Here is a 19,119-nt window from a genome sequence, read left to right as displayed (position 1 = left end):
GGTCTTAATGGAATAAAACAATTATCTTTACCTAAGAATAAATAAGGGTTTAGAAATAAATATTATAATAATTCAAAGTACTGAATTTTTATAGGATTTTGAAATCTCTTTTAACTGTCAAAATATGCGTCTAAAAGTATACATTGAATAAAGGAAAGTCGTCTTCTTGTATAAATTCATATCATTTTTGAATTTAAAAAAATTGTTGCATACTTTTAGACACCTATTTTAAAAATATTTTAAAGTGATTTCAAAAACATAGCTGTTTCTGTGGTGGTGAGTATTGAATATATATATAGAAGGTATATTAAGTATTCGAACTTTCCGTAAGAAAAAGATTTCCAAAGACAAACGAATAATTCTCCAAGTTAAGTTGAAACTTTCAATTGGCTCCAATTGGGATCATTGAAAGTCCTGAGCACTTTACGCCCAAACGAATTGATTTGTTTTCAATTTTTTTGTGTTTTGTGTTCTTTAGGAAATCATTGAACCAGCCGCCACTTGGCGAAGCTGGTGGAAACTTTCTGATAACTCGTAACTTGTTACTCAGCACACACAGCGCTAATGAAGACGGCACACACACTCGCCCCTCGTTGTTGGCTGTTTGTTTTGCCCTGGCCAAAAGCAAAACACCGGACACCAGGGACCGGCAGCGGACTGATTCGGGTGTGAAAATCAATGGCATTCACAGCTGAGTGCAGCCGAAGCCCCGAGGGGGCGGACAAGACGCTTTTCGATTTAATTGAATAATTGTTAGGCCAGCCACGTTCGCCGAATTCCTGGTAAATCAGCGAAAATTTGGAAACTAAACAGAAATAGAAAAAGCCCCAAAATAGGCAACACAAGAAGCGATACAAAGGCCGGCGAATCTTCAGCCGGGAGACTGCGTCAGGCTTTGTTTTTCGGTCCCGATGCAAATGCACCTGCAGCACCGGCAACACCTGCCGAAAACCCCGCTAGCAATTTATGCGTCGCATTTGAAATTCGGTGATACCAAATCCTCGAGACTTACCGTTCCCAAGTGGCACATTCGTTTGCGTTGTTGTCGATTGTTGCTGCTGCTGCTGCTGCTGCTGCTCGGTTGTCACCGCGTTGGACAATTTATTTGATGTTGTCGTTGTCGCTGATGCTGCTGTTGCTGCCGCTGCTGTTGTTGTGGTTGTCGTTGCCTCTAGCTTGCTGCCACCATTAATGGCCAGTGTGGTGGAGCTCTTTCCTAACCTCAGTATAGTGGTGGCTGTGGATGAGGTGGCTCCTGCCGAGGTTGCTCCTCCGCTTGTGGCCGTTGTTGCTGCCGCCGCCGCCTTGAGCTTGTGAAGTGCTCCTGCCACGCCCTTGGCCGCCTTCGTGGTGCGTGTCACGCTTAGAATACTTGAGGTGGCAAGACTGTTGCCGCCTGGTGGCGAAGTGGCCATGGAAGTGGTGGCTCCAGCAGACGAGGCCGTGGAGTTGCGTATAACCAATATGGATTGAGACTTCTCCAGACGCTTCAGCGTTTGCAAAACAAAGGGGGACTTGCTGTCGCAGTTGCTCTCCGTGCTGAGACTGCGAGTGGCCTGAAAAAAAGGTAAGAAAAAGGTAATAAAATATGGTAAATAATAAATAGTTCCACCCTTACATGTTTCAGCATAAAGGGCCGCTCCACCAGCTTGGTTTGCGTGGCATTCGATGGTTTGCAACGCTCCTGGGCCTTTAGAACGCTCTCCAGCTGACTGGCATTGATGGGCGTTTGCAGCAGGATCGTATTGCTGCTGGCCTCCTTGTTGCTGCTGCTGGCCACAATGGAAATGGTGGAGTTGGTAGTTCCACTTGAGCTCTGCACAATGGTCTTTCTGGCCACCGTTGTGGCTGTGGGCAATTGATTGAGCGTGATGGCCGTGGCCGAGTGGCTCTTTTCCTGCTGCTGCTGCTGTTCGCTGAGCAGGCTGAGTATGTCCTGCTTGTTCTGAATGATGATCTGGCCATTCTCGTTGCGGGTGCCGCGCAGCAGGATAATGTTGCTGCCGTTCGCAGTCGGATGTTGCTGCTGGTTTTGCTGCTGCTGCTGCTTCTGCTGTTGCATGGCCCCGATCTTGAGCTTGGCCGCTCGCAGAGTCGTCGTTGTACTGGTTGCTGCTGTTGACTTCGCTGGTTTAGCTTCATTGCTGCTTAGCTTGCCGCTGCTCTGCGATCGAATCAGGACATTTTTGGAATTTATTTGGCCTAAGGGGAGAGAAAAATAAACTAATTAATTGAATATTTGTCTAAGGACCGGTAAATAATATTTTAATTTATAAACTATAAGGGCTAAAACTCTACCCAACAAAAACTTCATATGAAAAATACATCACAAAAATTTTGTTTCATATGAAGTTTTTTGTTTTGGGCAATAAAATAAGTTCAGAAAATTTCTAAAAACTCAATACAATTTTTAAAAATTTTTGGAAAATTCCATCCCTTATATTTTTCGAACATTTGATCTCAAATCAGGACACTTCATTTTTGATTTAAGTGCTTTTGAAACGTTTTGTTCTCGATTTCGAGACCACATTCTTGAATTGAGCAATTTAGGGTGGCCCCAAAAAACGAACAGCCCCATTGTATGCAGATTCAATGGAAACTTCATGAGCGGCACAAGATTTATGACTCCATCTCGATCGAGTGCCGAAAGCTTTGAATTAGAAGCGCATGGGACAGAGCAGGAGGCGTGGTTGCCCATTGTTGCACTTTCCCAGGGTCCACAAAATCCAAAAACGACAAAAAAAACCGAAAAGGGGCGTCGAGCATTACGTATCCGCGGCGTATGCCTAGAGCGGTCAGTGGCTCGGACACTCTATTTTGTTGGCCAACAATTGGGGGTTGGGAAGGGGTAGCCAAACGCTAAATCAAGCGAAAGACGACATGTTTATGGCAGGGACGAAGGACTACTTAGCCGAGGAACCCCAGCACAAAACGCAATAAAAGTGCAACAAACAAGCAGCGAGTTACCAGCCAAGAAAGGAGGAGAAAGTAATGGGGGTAGGTTTTTTCGGGGGGGGAATGGGGGTTTACGTTTTAAGGGCCGAGGAAAATGGGGGTCTCTGCCCTGGCATGCGTTGCCAAATATAGACTCTCAAGGCTGAAAGCGACACGGAACGTAAAGTGCGCGCCGGAAACATTTGAAAATGTAGCCTAAACACTTGTCCGGCTCCCCTCGTTTTCCCCCCTCCCCTGAATTTTCCACCACCCCTCCCTATGCTTTCCACACCCCCAAGCCGTGTGTGTTTGTTTTCGCAAAAACGTGCGGGTCATAATTAGCCGTTGACGCCGCCTTCAGTTGGCTGTGTTTTTCGGGAAAAGCGGCGAAGTGGGCGGGGAAAAGCTCCACATGCCATCTGACCCCAAGTGGACAAGTGTCTGCGCACCCTCCTGCTATCCGCACCCCTTGTTTTCGGGTGTCTGTGCGAAAAGGTCGCCTGCCGCCAGGCAAAATAAACCTACTGAACCGGCCCAGGATCGGAATAGAATAGGTGGGGCCACTGGGCCGTTGGCTGGCCATCTATTCGGGCGCACATACTTCATTGTAATGTATGGCAGAGCAGCCACAACAACCCAGGCATAGGGATCCGAGGATTTCGGGGGACTCAGGGGATCCGGGGATCAGGGGGCCGCGTAACACATAAAACACTCTTGGCTGAAGCTTCGCATATTTTTGCGTTCGTCGCGGCTTTTGATGTGCAGCGGTCCAGGCACAGTGGGGCAAATCGTTATCGAATTAAATGTAAAAGTATTTTCAGGAATAAGTATATATTTTTAATTTACTTTTTTAATTTTACTACAATTATAAATTGTACGATTCAAACGCTTTGAGAAACTTAAAAATTATATTTATTTAATATTTTTTATTTTTATTTATATTTTGTTTTTCTGACTAATTTATTTAAAAACACAATTTTTTTGTATTTTAAAAATTATCTTCAAATGTATTTCTAACATTAATAAAGTCTTTTTATTTTGTATTTTTATAGAAGGCAAAAACACAACTTTTTTTGTATTTGTATCAGTTCTTCCTCTTAATTTTCTTTTTTTTAAATGTTCTGCAAAATAATTTTTTTTTCAAAAATTGTTTCTGTATTGACCCACCGTGCTTTACCACGTGCTTTGCACTATTGGTTGACTAGAGGGCTAAGGGGTAACAAAACTTTCTGGGTAGCTGGACAAATTGCAAGTCTATTGAATTTTTATTAGAAGCATAAATCAAAAGACCGTTAGATATGCCAGCTGGGGAAGGAGTTCGATAAATATGTCAATAGATTCTGCATATAGATTGCCGTCAAAGGGTTAAGAAAGAGGACAAATCAAAGATGAGTAAACCACATTATTTTCAAGAACTTTTGACAGGAAGTACATATCAACTAGACTTAAATAATTTTGTATGGGGTTTATCAGTTTATGGTTGCTTGTATTGATCTGGTTCATCTGATTATGATCAATGTCTAGAAGTTAATTAAATGTTTTCACTGTTTAATAAGGTGATACTTAAGCGTATTATCCAAAAATATACATTTAATCTGTTTTAATTTTCTTGAGTTTTTTCCGTTGGATATAAAATACTCTGTTGTGACTATTAACATATTTAAATGAAATTTAACAACGTTTTTTTCCTTAGGAAATTTGTGGTAAACATTTTATATCTTATCTGAACCAATGAAATAATTTATGTGTGACCAAGTTCATTATCAATAATGTTTAGCATATAAACAAATCAAAATTCCACCCCCTCAAAACAGACTAATGAAGAGAGATGCCTTACAAAAGAACTCAAGAGAACAGCTGATCGAGTCTATAGGAATTTTCGAACAGCGTTCCTATCTTTTTAAAACGACAGTAAGAAAGTATCATGATAAAAATTATTGACATTTAAACAATACTAGCAAATTCCTAATAATACACGACGGCCACCAGTGGGTTAATGGCCCACCGAAACCCCCAACAACGTAAAAACAAAACGCAACGCGAAGCGAAACACAACAAAACAAAAACTAATTGGAAAACCAATATCAAAGAGAGCATGGTTATCAGTTCGAAAGTCGGGAGATACGAGGGGCTATACCACAGATATGATACATATTCAGGGAAAGGGGTAGGGGTAGATGGGGAGTTGGGGAGTTGGGGATAACTTACTCTGGAGTTTCAGTGTGGAAGTAGAAATAGAAGAAGAAGACGAAGCGCTGGTGGAAATATCGGGCACATTTTCCATGTGCGCAGCTTTAGCAACCAATTTTAGAATGCACTACTTTTTAGCGGTTGGCACATTTATTTTATTTTATCGAGAATGCATTTCCATTTTTGCACACCAGCTCTCACACACACACGGGCACTCGCACACGCACACAGTGGCAGAAATCGCAGAACTCTGGGATATCGAAAAAAAGGTAAACAAAATTTTTCACTGCCTCCGTGTGCGAGATCCGTAGAGTCTTTCAGCGGATTTCGATGGGTCCCGGCTGGCCAATGCATTAAATGCAATAGAAAATCAATAATATCACCGTTTCACACACGAAATTATTAAAAAAAAACCATAGCGAAAATATTTTGAGTTACTCCAAAACTGTGTGCATGTCAAACTACAGAACAGATGACGGCAGATGGTTGCCAGACTTTGCGCTCCTCCCGTTTTTATGAGGGCGCTTAAAAATTTAACTATCGCATTGAATTTAAATACAATAGTATTATTTTGCTTATTATAAAAAAAAACTATTCTTTATTTTTAAAATTTATAAAATAAATAAATAGTTCATAGTCATATGGCAGCACCAAAACTTCAAAAATTTTAGTGCTTCTCAAACTGTGCGCAATGTAGTTCACGGCATTTGAGTGTTTTACAGCACTGCTGGCAATCGATAGGCATATTCATCGAAAATGCCAACTGATTTTAGAGTTTTACAATCGCGCCGGCGCGCTTTTTAAAACTCTATTTGAATTTTATAGCGAAATAATTTGTAAGCAAAGCAACTTTTTGCAAACGTGAATGAAAAAGTACGAAAGTCTATAAAATTGTACTGAGAGAAAATTTTGTGAAGTTTTTAAATGTAAACATTTAGCCTGATTCTTAAACAATGTTTATTATTAAAGACTATTATTTTATTTTATTAACTTGACCAATAGACAATCTACCGAATCGTTTTTCTGTATTTATGGGATAATGTTTAGACCTTCGTGATGTGGAACTCATAAAAGATAAAAACGATTGTGCTAGCTGAGTTTAACAACTATTTTTATGTACTTTTGCAAACATTTTAGTTAGAATGTATAACGCTGTTAAATGCATTGTACAATTATATTAACAGCACGGCAAGTTCTCTTTACTCGCATATAAATTTGCGTTCAAGCTTTTTCCGCGAAAAAAGTATAAATAAAATCATTTTTACGGTTTAATGCGGTTAGTAATTGTTTTTGTGGAACGTAAATAAATATATTTTATTTGAATTTTTGCAGTTTATGGCGCATAAAAAGAGGTATTAAAATTAAAAATTCAATTAAATGTGGTTTTTAGTTACGACATTGTCTTTACCACTTTTTGAGCTATTAAAATATGAACATATGTACGTATAATATCAGCCCTTGGCTGACCATTTTTGATAATCGCCGACTTTCGCCAAATTTCCTTGGATTTTTCCAGCCGCCGACCCCGCGGTTTTCCGCCCCTCCACCCCCTTTACAAGCCACCGCCCCTCGGGCAGCGGAAGTCTCGGGCTCTATCAAAATCAACGGGCGACGACTGAAGCGAACACAGAATAATTGCTATAGCTGTGTGCCAGTGCCAGTCAGTGCCAGTTCGAAATCGACGACAACATCAGCAACAAGCATTGCAACAACAGCAGCAACACGTTGATAAGTCGCCTGTATTGCCGCTGGCTTGTTATTTTATTGTCGCTTTTGTTGCACATTGAAAATAATACACAAAATAATTGAATTACTCGAAATGTGTGCATGGCCGTGTGCGTGAGATTTGCGTATGTGTTTCGTGTTTTTATTGGGGGCGTTCAGGGCCCCGCTGATAAGCTTTGATCAAGAGCTAAACGAGATAAGAGCTGCTCATTTGCATGCACAGGGGGAATCCCCTAAGATGAATCGGCATTTAGAATATTCTTCCTTTTGGCCATAAAAATAGTAATAAATTAAAGCTTTCTTAGAAAAAAGTTAGCTTTAATGTTGCAATAAATATAAAAAATTTATTTTTGTATTTCTTATGAAAATATTTCAAGTCAGTTCTTTAAAAGTTCATCTGTTGTAACACTTTTCCCGTAAAAAACCTTACATTTTGGATTCCGTAACATGGTAGTTTACTGTATATTAATGTCCAAATTTAATTGAAACGCAAAAGCGTACTTATTTTCGTTTTATAAAAGCTCCACTCTTTTCTAATAAAAATGGGCATAGCTATAAAGATTAAATAAGGATTAATTCTAAAATGGTAGCAATTGTCTGCTAATTCTTTTTCTAGCTTCCGAATATTCCACACAAGATGCCTTAAAATATATGTTTTTGTATAAAAACAGTTATAACGGCTTATAAGTTTTTAAGTTGAATTTATGGCTACTACAGGAAATCAGTTGTGCAACAATGTAATTTTATATGTTGGAATAATAAAAAGTTAAACTAGTGATAGTTCGACCTGTACGACGCTGACCCAAGCGCCTACCTCTATGGGGTACTTTGATTTTCTCCGATTTTCAACAAGGTCTTCTCTTCTTAACGACATGTGATAAGGAGCGCGAGGTGGAAACGTGACTCTCGGATGGGCGGGCATCGGCACGTAAATTATGCTGATGACACCGGCTCCGCACCCAGGCTCATAATGTAAGCTACAAAGCTCAAAACCCAAAATGAAAACCCAGACGATTGCGCTTGAAAAATACCAGCACGTTCCTACGAGCTGCAAAGGCAACAAGAATAACTGGCTTCGGCTGCCATTTGATCGCTGCACACAAATATTTACAATACCATTTAATGACATTTTGCCTTATAAAACAATGAGTAAAAAAAGTGTTTTCTGGTTTCATGCATTTTATTTGGTTAATTGGGCCTTTGAACTCTATTGCGACGATGATGAAAACGACGCCAAGATAAAGTCATGTGCGACGAAACTCGAAGTCCCCCCAGTCCGCCCCCTTACCAAACATCCGCAGTCAACGCCCCTTGGCGACGATAACAATTTTAAAGACTCGAATCAAAACCCAATTGTGAATTTTTAAAGGCCATTATTACTTGCAAATAAGGGGGCGTTCCTACGCCTCCTCGATAAGTGCACATTGAACACTTGTACTTGTACTTGGTCGTATAACCTGCCATTTAATGTTCCTGGCTAAGGAATTGTTAATAATATCGTATTAAATATTCTTTATTTTAACTTAATAGATTTAAAACAACAACAAAAACTCTTGAAAATTTCTATAAAAAACACAAGTTTATATTAAACAAAACATAAAATTACTACAAACCCTTAAATTTCAATCTTGGTGATAATATTGATATACTCATTTCAAAATTTCGAAATATTTTTGGGTAGGGTGGCCTTACCATGGATTTCACTTGACCAATAGAAAAACAATTTCAAAGAACCTGTGTAAAACCACTATGTATAAAACATTAAAAGCATTTTAATGTGCACCGGTCACCCTGTTGCTCCCCAGGAAAAATCTCTCAATGAAAAGCCTTTCGGAGTTTTTCTTTTGGCCGGCGGAAAGGAAACTGGTAATAAAATTGCAGCGGGAGAGAAAATGCCAATAATAGCTGCAATATTTGCTGTCAGCGGCGCAGCGAGCGGCCTCTAACTGTAAATGGCCAATATTGAGCGGAGAGGAAAGCCCAAACAGGAGCTCAAAAGTCAGAGATAAAGAGAGAGATCGTGGTGACGGAGAGCGGGTGTGGGAAAAATGGAAGTGTAAGTGTGTGTAGATGCAGCGATACGACAAGGAGAGCACAGTGGGCAGAAAAAGAAGAGACGGTGCCAACCACCCACTAACTAAACAAAGCTTAAGCTGCCGAACTTATAAACAATTAGTTTGGCAAGGTAAATGTTTTGTATATTGAACAGGACTTGTTAGAACCGTATTTTGGATGGGATTTAATCGTTTAACACCAAAACCTAAATCAAAAAAAAAAAGTTAAAGAAATTTTAGAAAATTGTCAATACATTATAAACAGTAGTTTTAAAGCAGTTAATTTGGGGTTTGTAATCTAAAGTTCTAAGCACACAAAGAAATAACATTTTTTCTAGCTGATTGGACTATATTAGTAGCCTGGAAACCAAACAACCATTTAATCCCAAGTACCAGAAACTATTTGCGGTATTTAAGCTTTCACGCCAATTTAATTTGCTAACTGACTTTTTTACTCCACGGTGCCTGCATCCAAACAGAAACTTCAATTGCAGTTGCCCCATACACACACACATAAACCTCACGCACACTCCTTTATGTCAAGCCGGTTTTTTTTGTGGAAAAGGGGGCGGAAGAGGGGCGGTTAAAGAGGAAGGGACTGCAGTTAAAATGTGGCAAAATGAAAAAGGAAAATGTGTACTGGAAAAATGCAAGGCATGCAACAAAACAATAGCAACACCACAGCGACAACAACAACTTGCTAGTGAGTAACGACGACAATAATCAAAATCCTGGTACATTATTATACGGTCGACTTGGGGAACCAGTTTTATTGCAATTTGTATTTGAAGCGGCCAAACAGCCCCAGAAATTACGTATCACGAAAATAAATATATTTTTCTCGTCGCTGCCTCTTCTTCTTCTTCGTCTTCTGCGGCTAATAACAAAAACAACAGCACAGCCGTGTCTTTGTTTTTACGTCAGTTCGAGATTACAAAAACACACATACAAATACCTGTAAGCCAGGTTACATGTGTGCGTGTGGGCTCCACCTGTTGTTGTAATTTTAATTGGCCAAAAGCATTTCGGTGGAATCTCGAGACAGCGCCGTATGTTCTGGCAATTGTGGAAAAATCACTTTTCTGGCAAAATGTAAAACAATTGAAAAGCAACAGGTAAACAAGCAGAAATACCCACACACACATGCGGGCATTACTAAGCGGGCATATGTTTGTATGGGAGTGAGGCTCCAACCGCAAAAGAGAAAACTACAGCCGATCACGGATCACCTACGCTGGAAAGGGTCGGTCTTTCGAGTGGGCGGTGGGGATTTCAAGTGCACTTGTCCTCAGCTGATGTGCAAAGATTAAATTTAATTAGAGGTTAGTTGTCAAGTTAAGGTGGGTCTATTTTTTAGAAAATAAACTTGTATTTCAATAAGGGGTTAATATTTTTCAAAATGTATGGTACACATTTAATAGAATAACAGTAAAAAAAATTATTTTAATTGTACATTTGTAATGCCGTTTACTCAATGTTTTTTTACAAATGAAGAATTATACTACTACTACTACAGTACAGCAAATGATAAATAATAATATTTCTTACCAAAACTATCAACATAAAGTAGTCTAGTGATAAAATACAATTCTAAATCAAAACTGCATATTTTGCAAACCATAGGGGTTAGTCGGCTTTAAGAGGTTAAAAGTAAAATTAGCATGAAAAGAGTTTCTCTTAAATTTTATATTTCGACCAAGATCAGTTTAACGGATGAATCACTTGGTGTAGGGCGCACACCTGCTTCCCCCTGGTCGACCACCTGTCCCATAACTAGTTTTACATCTGTAGCCTCTCTCGAAGTGCATCCAAGCCGGAGAGTCGGGAGAGGGCCGACTGCGCAGCCCGGAGAGCCGTGTTTTGGTCGCGATCGCAGCCAAAGCCGAGCCAGCCAGTCATTCAGTTTGTTGATGGGCGCGTGATCGGTAAATCGAAGTAGCGGACCGTGAAGGTGCAGAGGACTTTCCACATAGCACACTGTTGTTGTTGTCGCTGGTCGTTGTTGTTGTTGCTGCTGCTGTGTTATCGTGTAAATTTGCGCAGTTCAGCTGGAAAAGAGAGAGAAAGACCAGAGAAGAGAGCTCGCGCGCTGAAACAAAAACTAAACCGTTGTTTTTGTAACGCTCCCTGCCAGCATCCCGCCATTGTTGTTGTTGTAATTTTCGTTTTCGCCTCGCGTGTAATTAAAAACTAAGAAGTAATACGAGCAATTGCACTAATTTCGTTAATCAACGGGCAAGGCGAGCATAACGAGTGAAAACAGGCGAAAATAGTTTAGCAGGCAGCAAAAGTAAGTGAGCGATTAACTAAAACCAAAGACGCGCTTTAAACGTTATTTTCTGCAGAGTCATTAACGAAAGGCAGGTCAAGAGAGAAAGACCGAGAAGAGGGAGAGAGCGCTGAGTGGGAGGAAAATGGAGAGACCGCTAGAGCGAGGGAGAGAGCAAGAGATCCAGACAAAGTCTTTGTTTAATTTTAATGGCACTTGAAAAGATTAAAATTACAAATCACCATTGCTCTCTGGCTCTAATCTTTACAATTGTTTATCTCTCACGTCTGCTCTCTGGCGCTCTCTTGCTCTCGCAAGTGAATTAAAACGAATCGACTTGAAAAAGTTGGAGCCCAGCTTTTTTGTTGTGCTATTCGCTGCTGTCTCCCGTCGCGTTCGTTTGTGTTTGGCGCCGTGGCGCTCCAGAAATAGCGGTGAATTGTTGTGCCTGTGACTGTGCCTGCTCCTCCTACTCCTCCTTCCACTTGTAACGGTATGCGTGCGTGCAGAAAAGAAAAAGGAGATGAAGAAAGCCGAAAGCAAAAGCAAAAGTGCTTTAAAAGCCATTACAATAACTACTGAAATTAACGTTTTCTGTGCCAGTGTGCCTAATGAAATCCCATGTTATGTTTATTATTTCGCCTTGCAAATCGAGTGCACAGAGAGAAAATCAGTATCACTTTCTGTGCAAAGGACGATCAGTCCCAATTAACTTTGTAAAAAGATGTGTAGGATTCCTAAAAAGTTAAAGTTAATAAAAATATTTTGGTTTGTCAGCCAGCAGAATTTCTATAAAAATCTATAAAAAATTTTCTTTAGCAAAATATTTACTTATTTGATTGAATTCAGACCTGTATTTTTTCGTGTGTACACTTAGAGAAACAGTCACGCACAATGGCAAGCAAACACGCAAGGTCCGCGTGTACCAGCTTCAGCTTCTGCTAATTATGAAAGTTGAAAAAAAACCACCGACGCTTTAGCTTTACTTTGTTTGTTTGTTTTTGTTAGCCTTGTGCAATGCCTTGTGTTGGCCAAACACCTGTTGAATGCCGCCTGGTAAAAAGACTGCAAATCGGCAAAGAAAGTGTCTGGCCAGCATGAAAAGAAAATGCCCGTAAACACATGGCAACATAAAGCCATAAAACTAAAATTCAACAAAACACATAGTCAGCAAAGAGAGTGGAAATGGAGGAGCGAAAATGGTTCACAATAATTTCACAGTCAGTGCGCAGGCCCAATTGAATTTAAATTTCGACCCCTCCCCGTCTTTTCCGCCCCCTTTCGAACACATTCCCTTACCGCATTTGCATATCTGATGTGTACTTTACGACTTTGTCTAATCTCCGTTGCTGGCAATCTCAGTAATTAGTGCTGACAGCTTGGCCTATTCCAAGCCAAATCTTGTCCCGTTTGGAGATCGTAAAATGTAACATTTATGAAGTCTCCATCAGGCGTTGTGGGAGGAAACCTCAGGGCACTCCTTCATTGAGACATAGAAAAATAAAGTTTGCCATTTTCAACAGTTACAGAAGTTTTAAGTGTGAGCTAAACATTTAGCTAAAACCCGCCATAAAGAAGATTAAAAGATCAGATTTAGAGTCAATAATTTATACATTCTAGTCCAAACATAAGATTTACTACAAAAAGTTAAAAGTTTTCAACCTTTGAATGATTCTGTTCTTTTTTACGTAGATTGTTGGCGAGATTGGGGTAAGGCAAGTTATAATAAATTTAAGATTCAGAGTGGGATTGATCATTATAAGCCTTTTTTATTTGGTTGTCAATTAATAAAGACAAATGGATTTATTATTTAGTCACGGAAAAGTAAAATTAAATTAAGATAGTACGATTGGTTCGAATTATTTTACTGACAAGACGTAAATTGTAAAAAAAAAAGTTTTCTTACTTATCCTACTCTTTGTTTACTTCAGTTTGCCTTAACTTTATCAAAACAATTATATTTTTGCATATTTTTTATAAGACCTTACTGCAAATGAATGAAACTCAAGCTCCAGAAATAAAAATAAAAAAACGCCCTCTAAAAAAGCTAATTGCAAAATACTAAGAAAAATCTCCATTATCTGCACAATTTCTGTAAAGTGACAGCCACCGAGAAATAGTGTCAAGTTGCTCTCGTCCGCTAATATCAATTTAGACGAGATATAGCCAGATCTGGCACGCAGTCTGCATTCCAAACGATGCGGGAAGAATTGTGGGGGCGGAATCCACAAGTGCGATGAGATGCGGAGAATTACTTCCGCGACTCGGCTTTATTTTGTTAGATATGTATTTGTAGAGATATATGTGCGTAATAGACCGACTTGTACGGAGTACATAAACATATGCATATATGTGGCTTAGTTGTCGACATTATCTTTTGTTCGTCGTTTGCAAAATGTGTGTAGTTGTTGGGGTAATTGCGCACAATTGCCGGGGAACAGGGTGCTTCGCGTCTTAATTTTTTTTAAAGCTTCGAAAGCCAAGCGTTGTGCTATTTTCGAATTTTGTATTTTATAACCCGGGCTGTCGTCATCAGCGTCGCTTGCCGCTTTTGGCCAATTTAGCTTTCGCTTTTGTGCGATTGCCTAACGAAACACCCATTCCCAGTCCCCCGAACCGAACACCCTCCCCTTCCTTTTGGCCAACTCAAAATAAATCAAACTTATAAAATACACACATGCAAGAGCGACACAAAGAAACAGAGAGCCAAAAAACAAAAACCAACCAGCAGAGCTTCATTAATTTTTTGCAAGATTTTTCTTAATTATGAGACGGCACGAAATGTGAGAATTGCACGAAAGAACGAGCTCACAAAAGATCCGTTCGTCACATCATCATCTCTGTCCACAAGGTGTGACTTTGATCCGATGTGAGCTCAGCTTAGCTTAGCGACTTTGTTCTAATTTCGGTTTATGGTTTTGCTTTTTTTTCCGTTTGTGTGGTTTTATTTCTGAGAAACTATTGCTTTATTGTCTTTGCCCAATGACGTCTGTTTGAGTGCAATTTTACATCCATACAGTGCGTTTCGTAACTGAAGGGGGCGACTTGAAAGAACTAGATACAAAGCCTGGAAATATTGATAAACCGGCTTAAGAATTTCACAATCTGAGTCATATTCTTAAATGTATAAAAAGTCTGTGGTGAGGCGACCTCATTTATGATAACAAAATTAAAAATGTACTTACAAAAGAGAGCTTCCTTACGGTTTCATTTTGTAATGTTTTCTCAAAGGGTGCAAGTTGAATTCTGGAATACGGAAAAATATAATGGAAATCTATTCCTTTGTTGTAAACACTCAAATTAAACATTACTCTAGGCTCACGCATTCCAAAAATCAGAGGTTCACGACGTTTAAACCCATATAAAACTATAAATAAGTATTAATTAATCAAAAACCATACTTCAGTACTTATTAAACACTTGATTGTGATTTTTTTGCTCGATTTGAGAGCTGCCAAAAATAATAATCTCAAGGTTAATGAATAAGTGATTTAAATTTCCTAGAATCTCGGCTGGTTTCTGGTTTTACCTAAGATGTTGTCAATTTCATAATGGTCATTTTTCTTTGTGTAATTCCAAAACGAGCTGTGCTTTTATAGAAATGTCTAGGTCCAAGTGCACCGATCTCGACAGCTGACGGAGGCAACAGGTTTGAGTCTGCGGTGACGCAGATGGGATTGGCTTTCATGGATCCGAATCTCCCCCGCCCCATTCGTAGCATTGTAGATTCTTTGCTGTCCCTCTCTCTGAACACGATTTGCAATTAGCCAAAAGAATACATTCAGATTCAGTCGGTTGTATAACGATAATTAGCAGTACAGCGACAGCTGGAATTTGTATGCACATTATATTTTATACTCGAGGGATTTGAGAGGAAAAACCCAACGATGCCGGGCAAAGTTCGTTCGATCCGCAACTCATTTGTCAATTCTGATTCCGATTTACAGCTCCCTCAAACGCTCAAAAACGGCGCCGACCACAACAATGCCTTATCAGCCAGCCAACAGCGGCGGGACGTCTGGCGGCAGCAAGGCGGCGGCCAAGATGGCCCAGCTGAAGTTCTGGAACAAGCAGAACAGCAGCAAGCAGCAGCAACAGGACAAGGACAAGGACGCCGCCGACGGGGGCAACAACACCAGTGGCGGCGGCACTGGCAGCAACAGCAACGGGGATGCCAAAGGCGAGGCGAAGAGCGGCAAGCGCAACTGGCTGCACACGCCGGAGCAGCTCATCAGCGGACACGCGGTCTATCTAGTCAAGGTGAGCAAGGGACAACCCACCTGTGACGACCCCGATAGGCGGTACATTGCGAGAAAATGTTTTGGTTTCTTGGGGTGATATTTACCCAAATAATAATGTAGAGCCAAACAATGCCTAAAAGAAGTAGAAATTTCAAGTTAAATTGAAAAATAATTCGTCTAAGAGTCACCTTGCTATTCTCGAGTGTCCCTCGTTGCGTATACTTAATGTGAAATACCAGCAATGATCCTTTCAACATTTACCTTTATATCGTTAGACTAAAAATGCTGGTTTAGGAAAACTAAAAACAACCAATACTTTCAGCGGTCATAAGCTACCACGTTCTAACGACATATGTAGTAAAATTATTTATATTTCTTTAAAGTAGTTTTTCTTTATAGCGAATCGACTATTGAGTTTAATAATACCTACATGACTCTTATATTCCTGATGAAATTTTGTTAACTTAAATCTTTATTTTGACTTTTAAGCTGTCTAACTAACTACTGTAGATAAATGCAATTGAATTGCCTAATTTCATAAGTTAGGCCTAGTACTCACTTCAATCAAAAAGCCAACGAAACGAAAATTTCTATACAAAAATGACAGGCGGAAAATTTCGTGTTCAAAATTTTGTATGGGGATTTTAATTTCGTAGGCTTTTCGATTGAAGTGAGTACTAGGCCTTAAATGGAACAAATTTATCTATAATGGCAAGAGTAAATTCCTTTCTGGGTGTAAAACTAAGGTAAAATGTAATTAACAATTACATTAAATAATTAACATTTAAAACTTTCGTAAAAAGCGGTGAGGAATTTATAAATATGGGTAAAAATATTAAAAGAATTTATTATATCTTATATAACCTCAACATGAATTTTTTCTAACTGTACTCCATTGTTTTCCCCTTTCAAGTTCTTTGGTAACCTGAGCGTGGACCAGCCCAAGGGCATCGAGGTGGTCAAGGAGGCCATTCGGAAGCTGCAGTTTGCCCAGCAGATGAAGAAGGCGGAGACGGGCACCCAGGAGAAGTTCAAGAAGCTGGAGATCACCATCAGCATCAAGGGCGTGGCCATCCAGGAGCCGCGCACCCACAAGATCCTGCACCAGTTTCCGCTGTACAACATCTCGTACTGTGCGGACGAGAAGGGTGTGAAGAAGTTCTTTAGTTTCATTGCAAAGTCGGTGAAGACGCGGGACGGCAGCGATCCGGCGACAAATGGCCATGCGAACGGAAATGGCGATGGAAGTGCCAAAGCGGAGGAGAGCCACGAGTGCTTTGTCTTTATTTCGAACAAATTGGCCTCGGATATCACGCTGACTATTGGTCAGGCCTTCGATTTGGCCTACAGGTGGGTTAATTTGCAATTATATTTTAAACATATCATCTAATGACTCTATTTTGTTAACAGGAAGTACATGGACAGCACTGAGAAGACGAATCTGAGCAAGGCGCAGCAGCAGATCAATCATCTGCAGCAAACTGCAAATGTTTACAAGGAGCGACTGCGCGAAGTTTCCGCCAAATTGCCAAAGGCTGAGCTGGATGCCCTGCTCTTCAGTATGGGCATCAAAGACATCCTGGAAGCGCCCATCACAGAGCCACAGAATGGAGTCGAGGTGGCCACCGAAGCCCTGAGCAACGGCAAGCTGGGTAGGATTAAAGAAAACCTTTTTGTCGTTCACAAACTAATTCATTTTATGTACTTCAGATGATGACAAACTGCTGATTGACACCAATTCCACCACGGCATCGACCCACTCGGCGTCGCCCAGCTCGTTCTTGCCCATTGTCCCGCCGCGGAACAATCTGTCCAGCCAGATCAGCATCGGTGGCAAGAGCAACAGCAACAGCCAAAAGATGGACGAGCTGTTGCTGAACTCCGATTCCGATAGTGATTTCGATCCGCGAGCCGATGAGATTCAGGACAACGGCAGCAACGGCCGGAATGCGATCAGCAATGATCTATTTGGCTTTGAGCCGTCGAAGAGTTTTGGTCAGCAGCTGTTTGTTAACAACAACGATCACAAGCTGCAGAATAACAATAACAGCAGCTTACTGATCACAAGCAATAACAGTACCATTAATAGCAGTGGTTTCTCCAGCGAGCTGAACATTACGCCGCCTTTGTGTATGTTTTGAAATCAATATTTTATAAGTTAGGCTTCTTTATTGACGATCTGATTTCCATTTGCAGTGGCGCCGCCGCCAAAGATTGCTGCTCCCAGGCGCCTAAACTCGGTAACAACGGGCAACGGCCTAAATGGCAATACAGATCTATTCGGTTCGGATCCCTTTGAAATGAACAATGGACCGACCATTTTCAAGGTGAGTTTTGTGTGTGTAATACGTCTTTAAATTGTTATTAATATTTATATTTGCTTTACAGCAAAATCAGCTAAACCTTGACGACTTTTCGCTGGAGAGTTTGGATCCCCTGCGCAAGTAGAGCGGTGCTACCAAGGCCATTTTCACTTTTCAACTTGATTTAAACTTTGGGACATCCCAAAAGTTTGTCTCTTCGTTTATCCTTCTACGTTTCTCCGTTTCGCATGCATTCCAATCCAATTGCAATTTGATTTATTTAATGTGTATTATTGTTTATATATTGTATTGTATTTATTATCATTGATTTTTTGTCGATTTTATATTGCATATTATGATTTCTACTATTATTATTATAATTATAAATACGATTATTATCTGAGGTCGAGATCAAAAGAACACAACAACAATCAATCGCACTTTGTTTAAATGTATCAACTTGTTGCTGTAGTTAAATAGATTAATTGATTGTCGAGTAAAGCGAATGAAAAAATGTTAACAAGTGATAAATGTGAAAAAATGCTAAACAATGCTAACTGAATGTGAGAATTTTGTATAAAATAATTATAAAGACATAACCGGAAGCAAATGAATCGATTATTGTATAGAGCCGAAGTATGAGGAGAATCAAAGCAAAATGAACAATATTTAATGTTATTGATGCAATATAGAGAAATATTATTATTACTATTATTATTGTGTATGTAAAGAATAAAATGTAGTGCCTAAAAGAAAACACAACCGCTCGATCTTTAACAATTGCATTATTTATTATGCGTCTGATTTTTTTTAATAACAACACGATAACTACACGTTACTGCCATGAATACAAATTTGAGTTGCTTCTGTTGCTGCTGCAGTTTGGGAATGTTTGCCTAGGGCCAGTGATATATATCGAGATTTTAGTATCCAACAGTAGTTTTCCTGAATCGTCCTGTTTCCTAAACCTGAGTAGCGGTTGCCACAGCTTTTCCTTCAAGCGTCCTGAAAGTCGCAGCGTTTTGGTATGCTGGCCGACAGCTGGCGTGCGTTCATATCGGAGCTCTAAAAGATGCAGAGAGTTTCGTGAGCTTAATGGTTACTCTGTGGGGCGAGAAATCAAAACCAAAGAACTGCAAACGCATCTGGGCCGGATACAATCTTATAAATTCTTTAAAAACCCATATAAATAACGCCAACGATTGGAAAAGTTCTGAAAGAAATCATCATTTGAGAGTATATAAGTAAAGAAGGGGCTAAACAAAAGCAACAGAAATTACCATAAACACTTAGTTCGGATTTAACTGTTAAATGGCAAAAATGAAAGAATAAAGGAAATGATAAAAATGAATATCAGCATGTTCGGGGTTTCAACCACTCCAATAACCCATTTCAAATTTGAT

The 19,119-nt window shown here is 39.9% G+C and overlaps 2 protein-coding genes across 8 annotated transcripts in view; one reads left to right on the top strand and one right to left on the bottom strand.

Annotated features, from left to right (window-relative positions):
* Positions 1 to 9,980, bottom strand: part of Camta (Calmodulin-binding transcription activator) — a 45,648-nt gene extending 35,668 nt beyond the window's left edge. For 4 of the 6 annotated variants that reach the window (XM_070211872.1, XM_017147810.3, XM_070211875.1 and 1 more), the window contains exons 1-3: positions 5,143 to 5,571; positions 1,619 to 2,202; positions 1,013 to 1,556 (exon numbers count right to left, since the gene is read on the bottom strand). In XM_070211872.1, the coding sequence (XP_070067973.1) occupies positions 1,013 to 1,556; positions 1,619 to 2,202; positions 5,143 to 5,218 (1,204 nt within the window). In that variant the 5' untranslated portion in view covers positions 5,219 to 5,571. Of the gene's footprint in view, positions 1 to 1,012; positions 1,557 to 1,618; positions 2,203 to 5,142; positions 5,572 to 9,858 lie in introns of those variants that run through there. The other 2 variants (XM_070211870.1, XM_070211873.1) reach the window with 2 other exon arrangements.
* Positions 9,981 to 10,797: 817 nt separating this feature from the next.
* ced-6 (PTB domain-containing adapter protein ced-6) lies at positions 10,798 to 18,478 on the top strand. Of its 2 annotated transcripts, none has more exons than XM_017147788.3 (7): positions 10,798 to 11,193; positions 15,120 to 15,432; positions 16,327 to 16,763; positions 16,824 to 17,065; positions 17,124 to 17,543; positions 17,610 to 17,740; positions 17,802 to 18,478. In XM_017147788.3, the coding sequence occupies exons 2-7, from the start codon at positions 15,157 to 15,159 to the stop codon at positions 17,859 to 17,861; spliced, it is 1,566 nt and encodes a 521-aa protein (XP_017003277.2). In that variant the 5' UTR covers positions 10,798 to 11,193; positions 15,120 to 15,156; the 3' UTR covers positions 17,862 to 18,478. The 2 variants fall into 2 exon arrangements, with proteins under 2 accessions (XP_017003277.2, XP_017003278.2); XM_017147789.3 differs by lacking the exon at positions 10,798 to 11,193 and adding an exon at positions 11,514 to 11,665.
* Positions 18,479 to 19,119: the final 641 nt, after the last annotated feature.

The sequence above is a fragment of the Drosophila takahashii genome, chromosome 2R (genome assembly GCF_030179915.1).
Source record: "Drosophila takahashii strain IR98-3 E-12201 chromosome 2R, DtakHiC1v2, whole genome shotgun sequence".
NCBI classification, from domain to species: Eukaryota; Metazoa; Arthropoda; class Insecta; order Diptera; family Drosophilidae; genus Drosophila; species Drosophila takahashii.
Note: the sequence above shows the minus strand (reverse complement) of the source record. Positions and strands in the feature narration are given on the sequence as shown.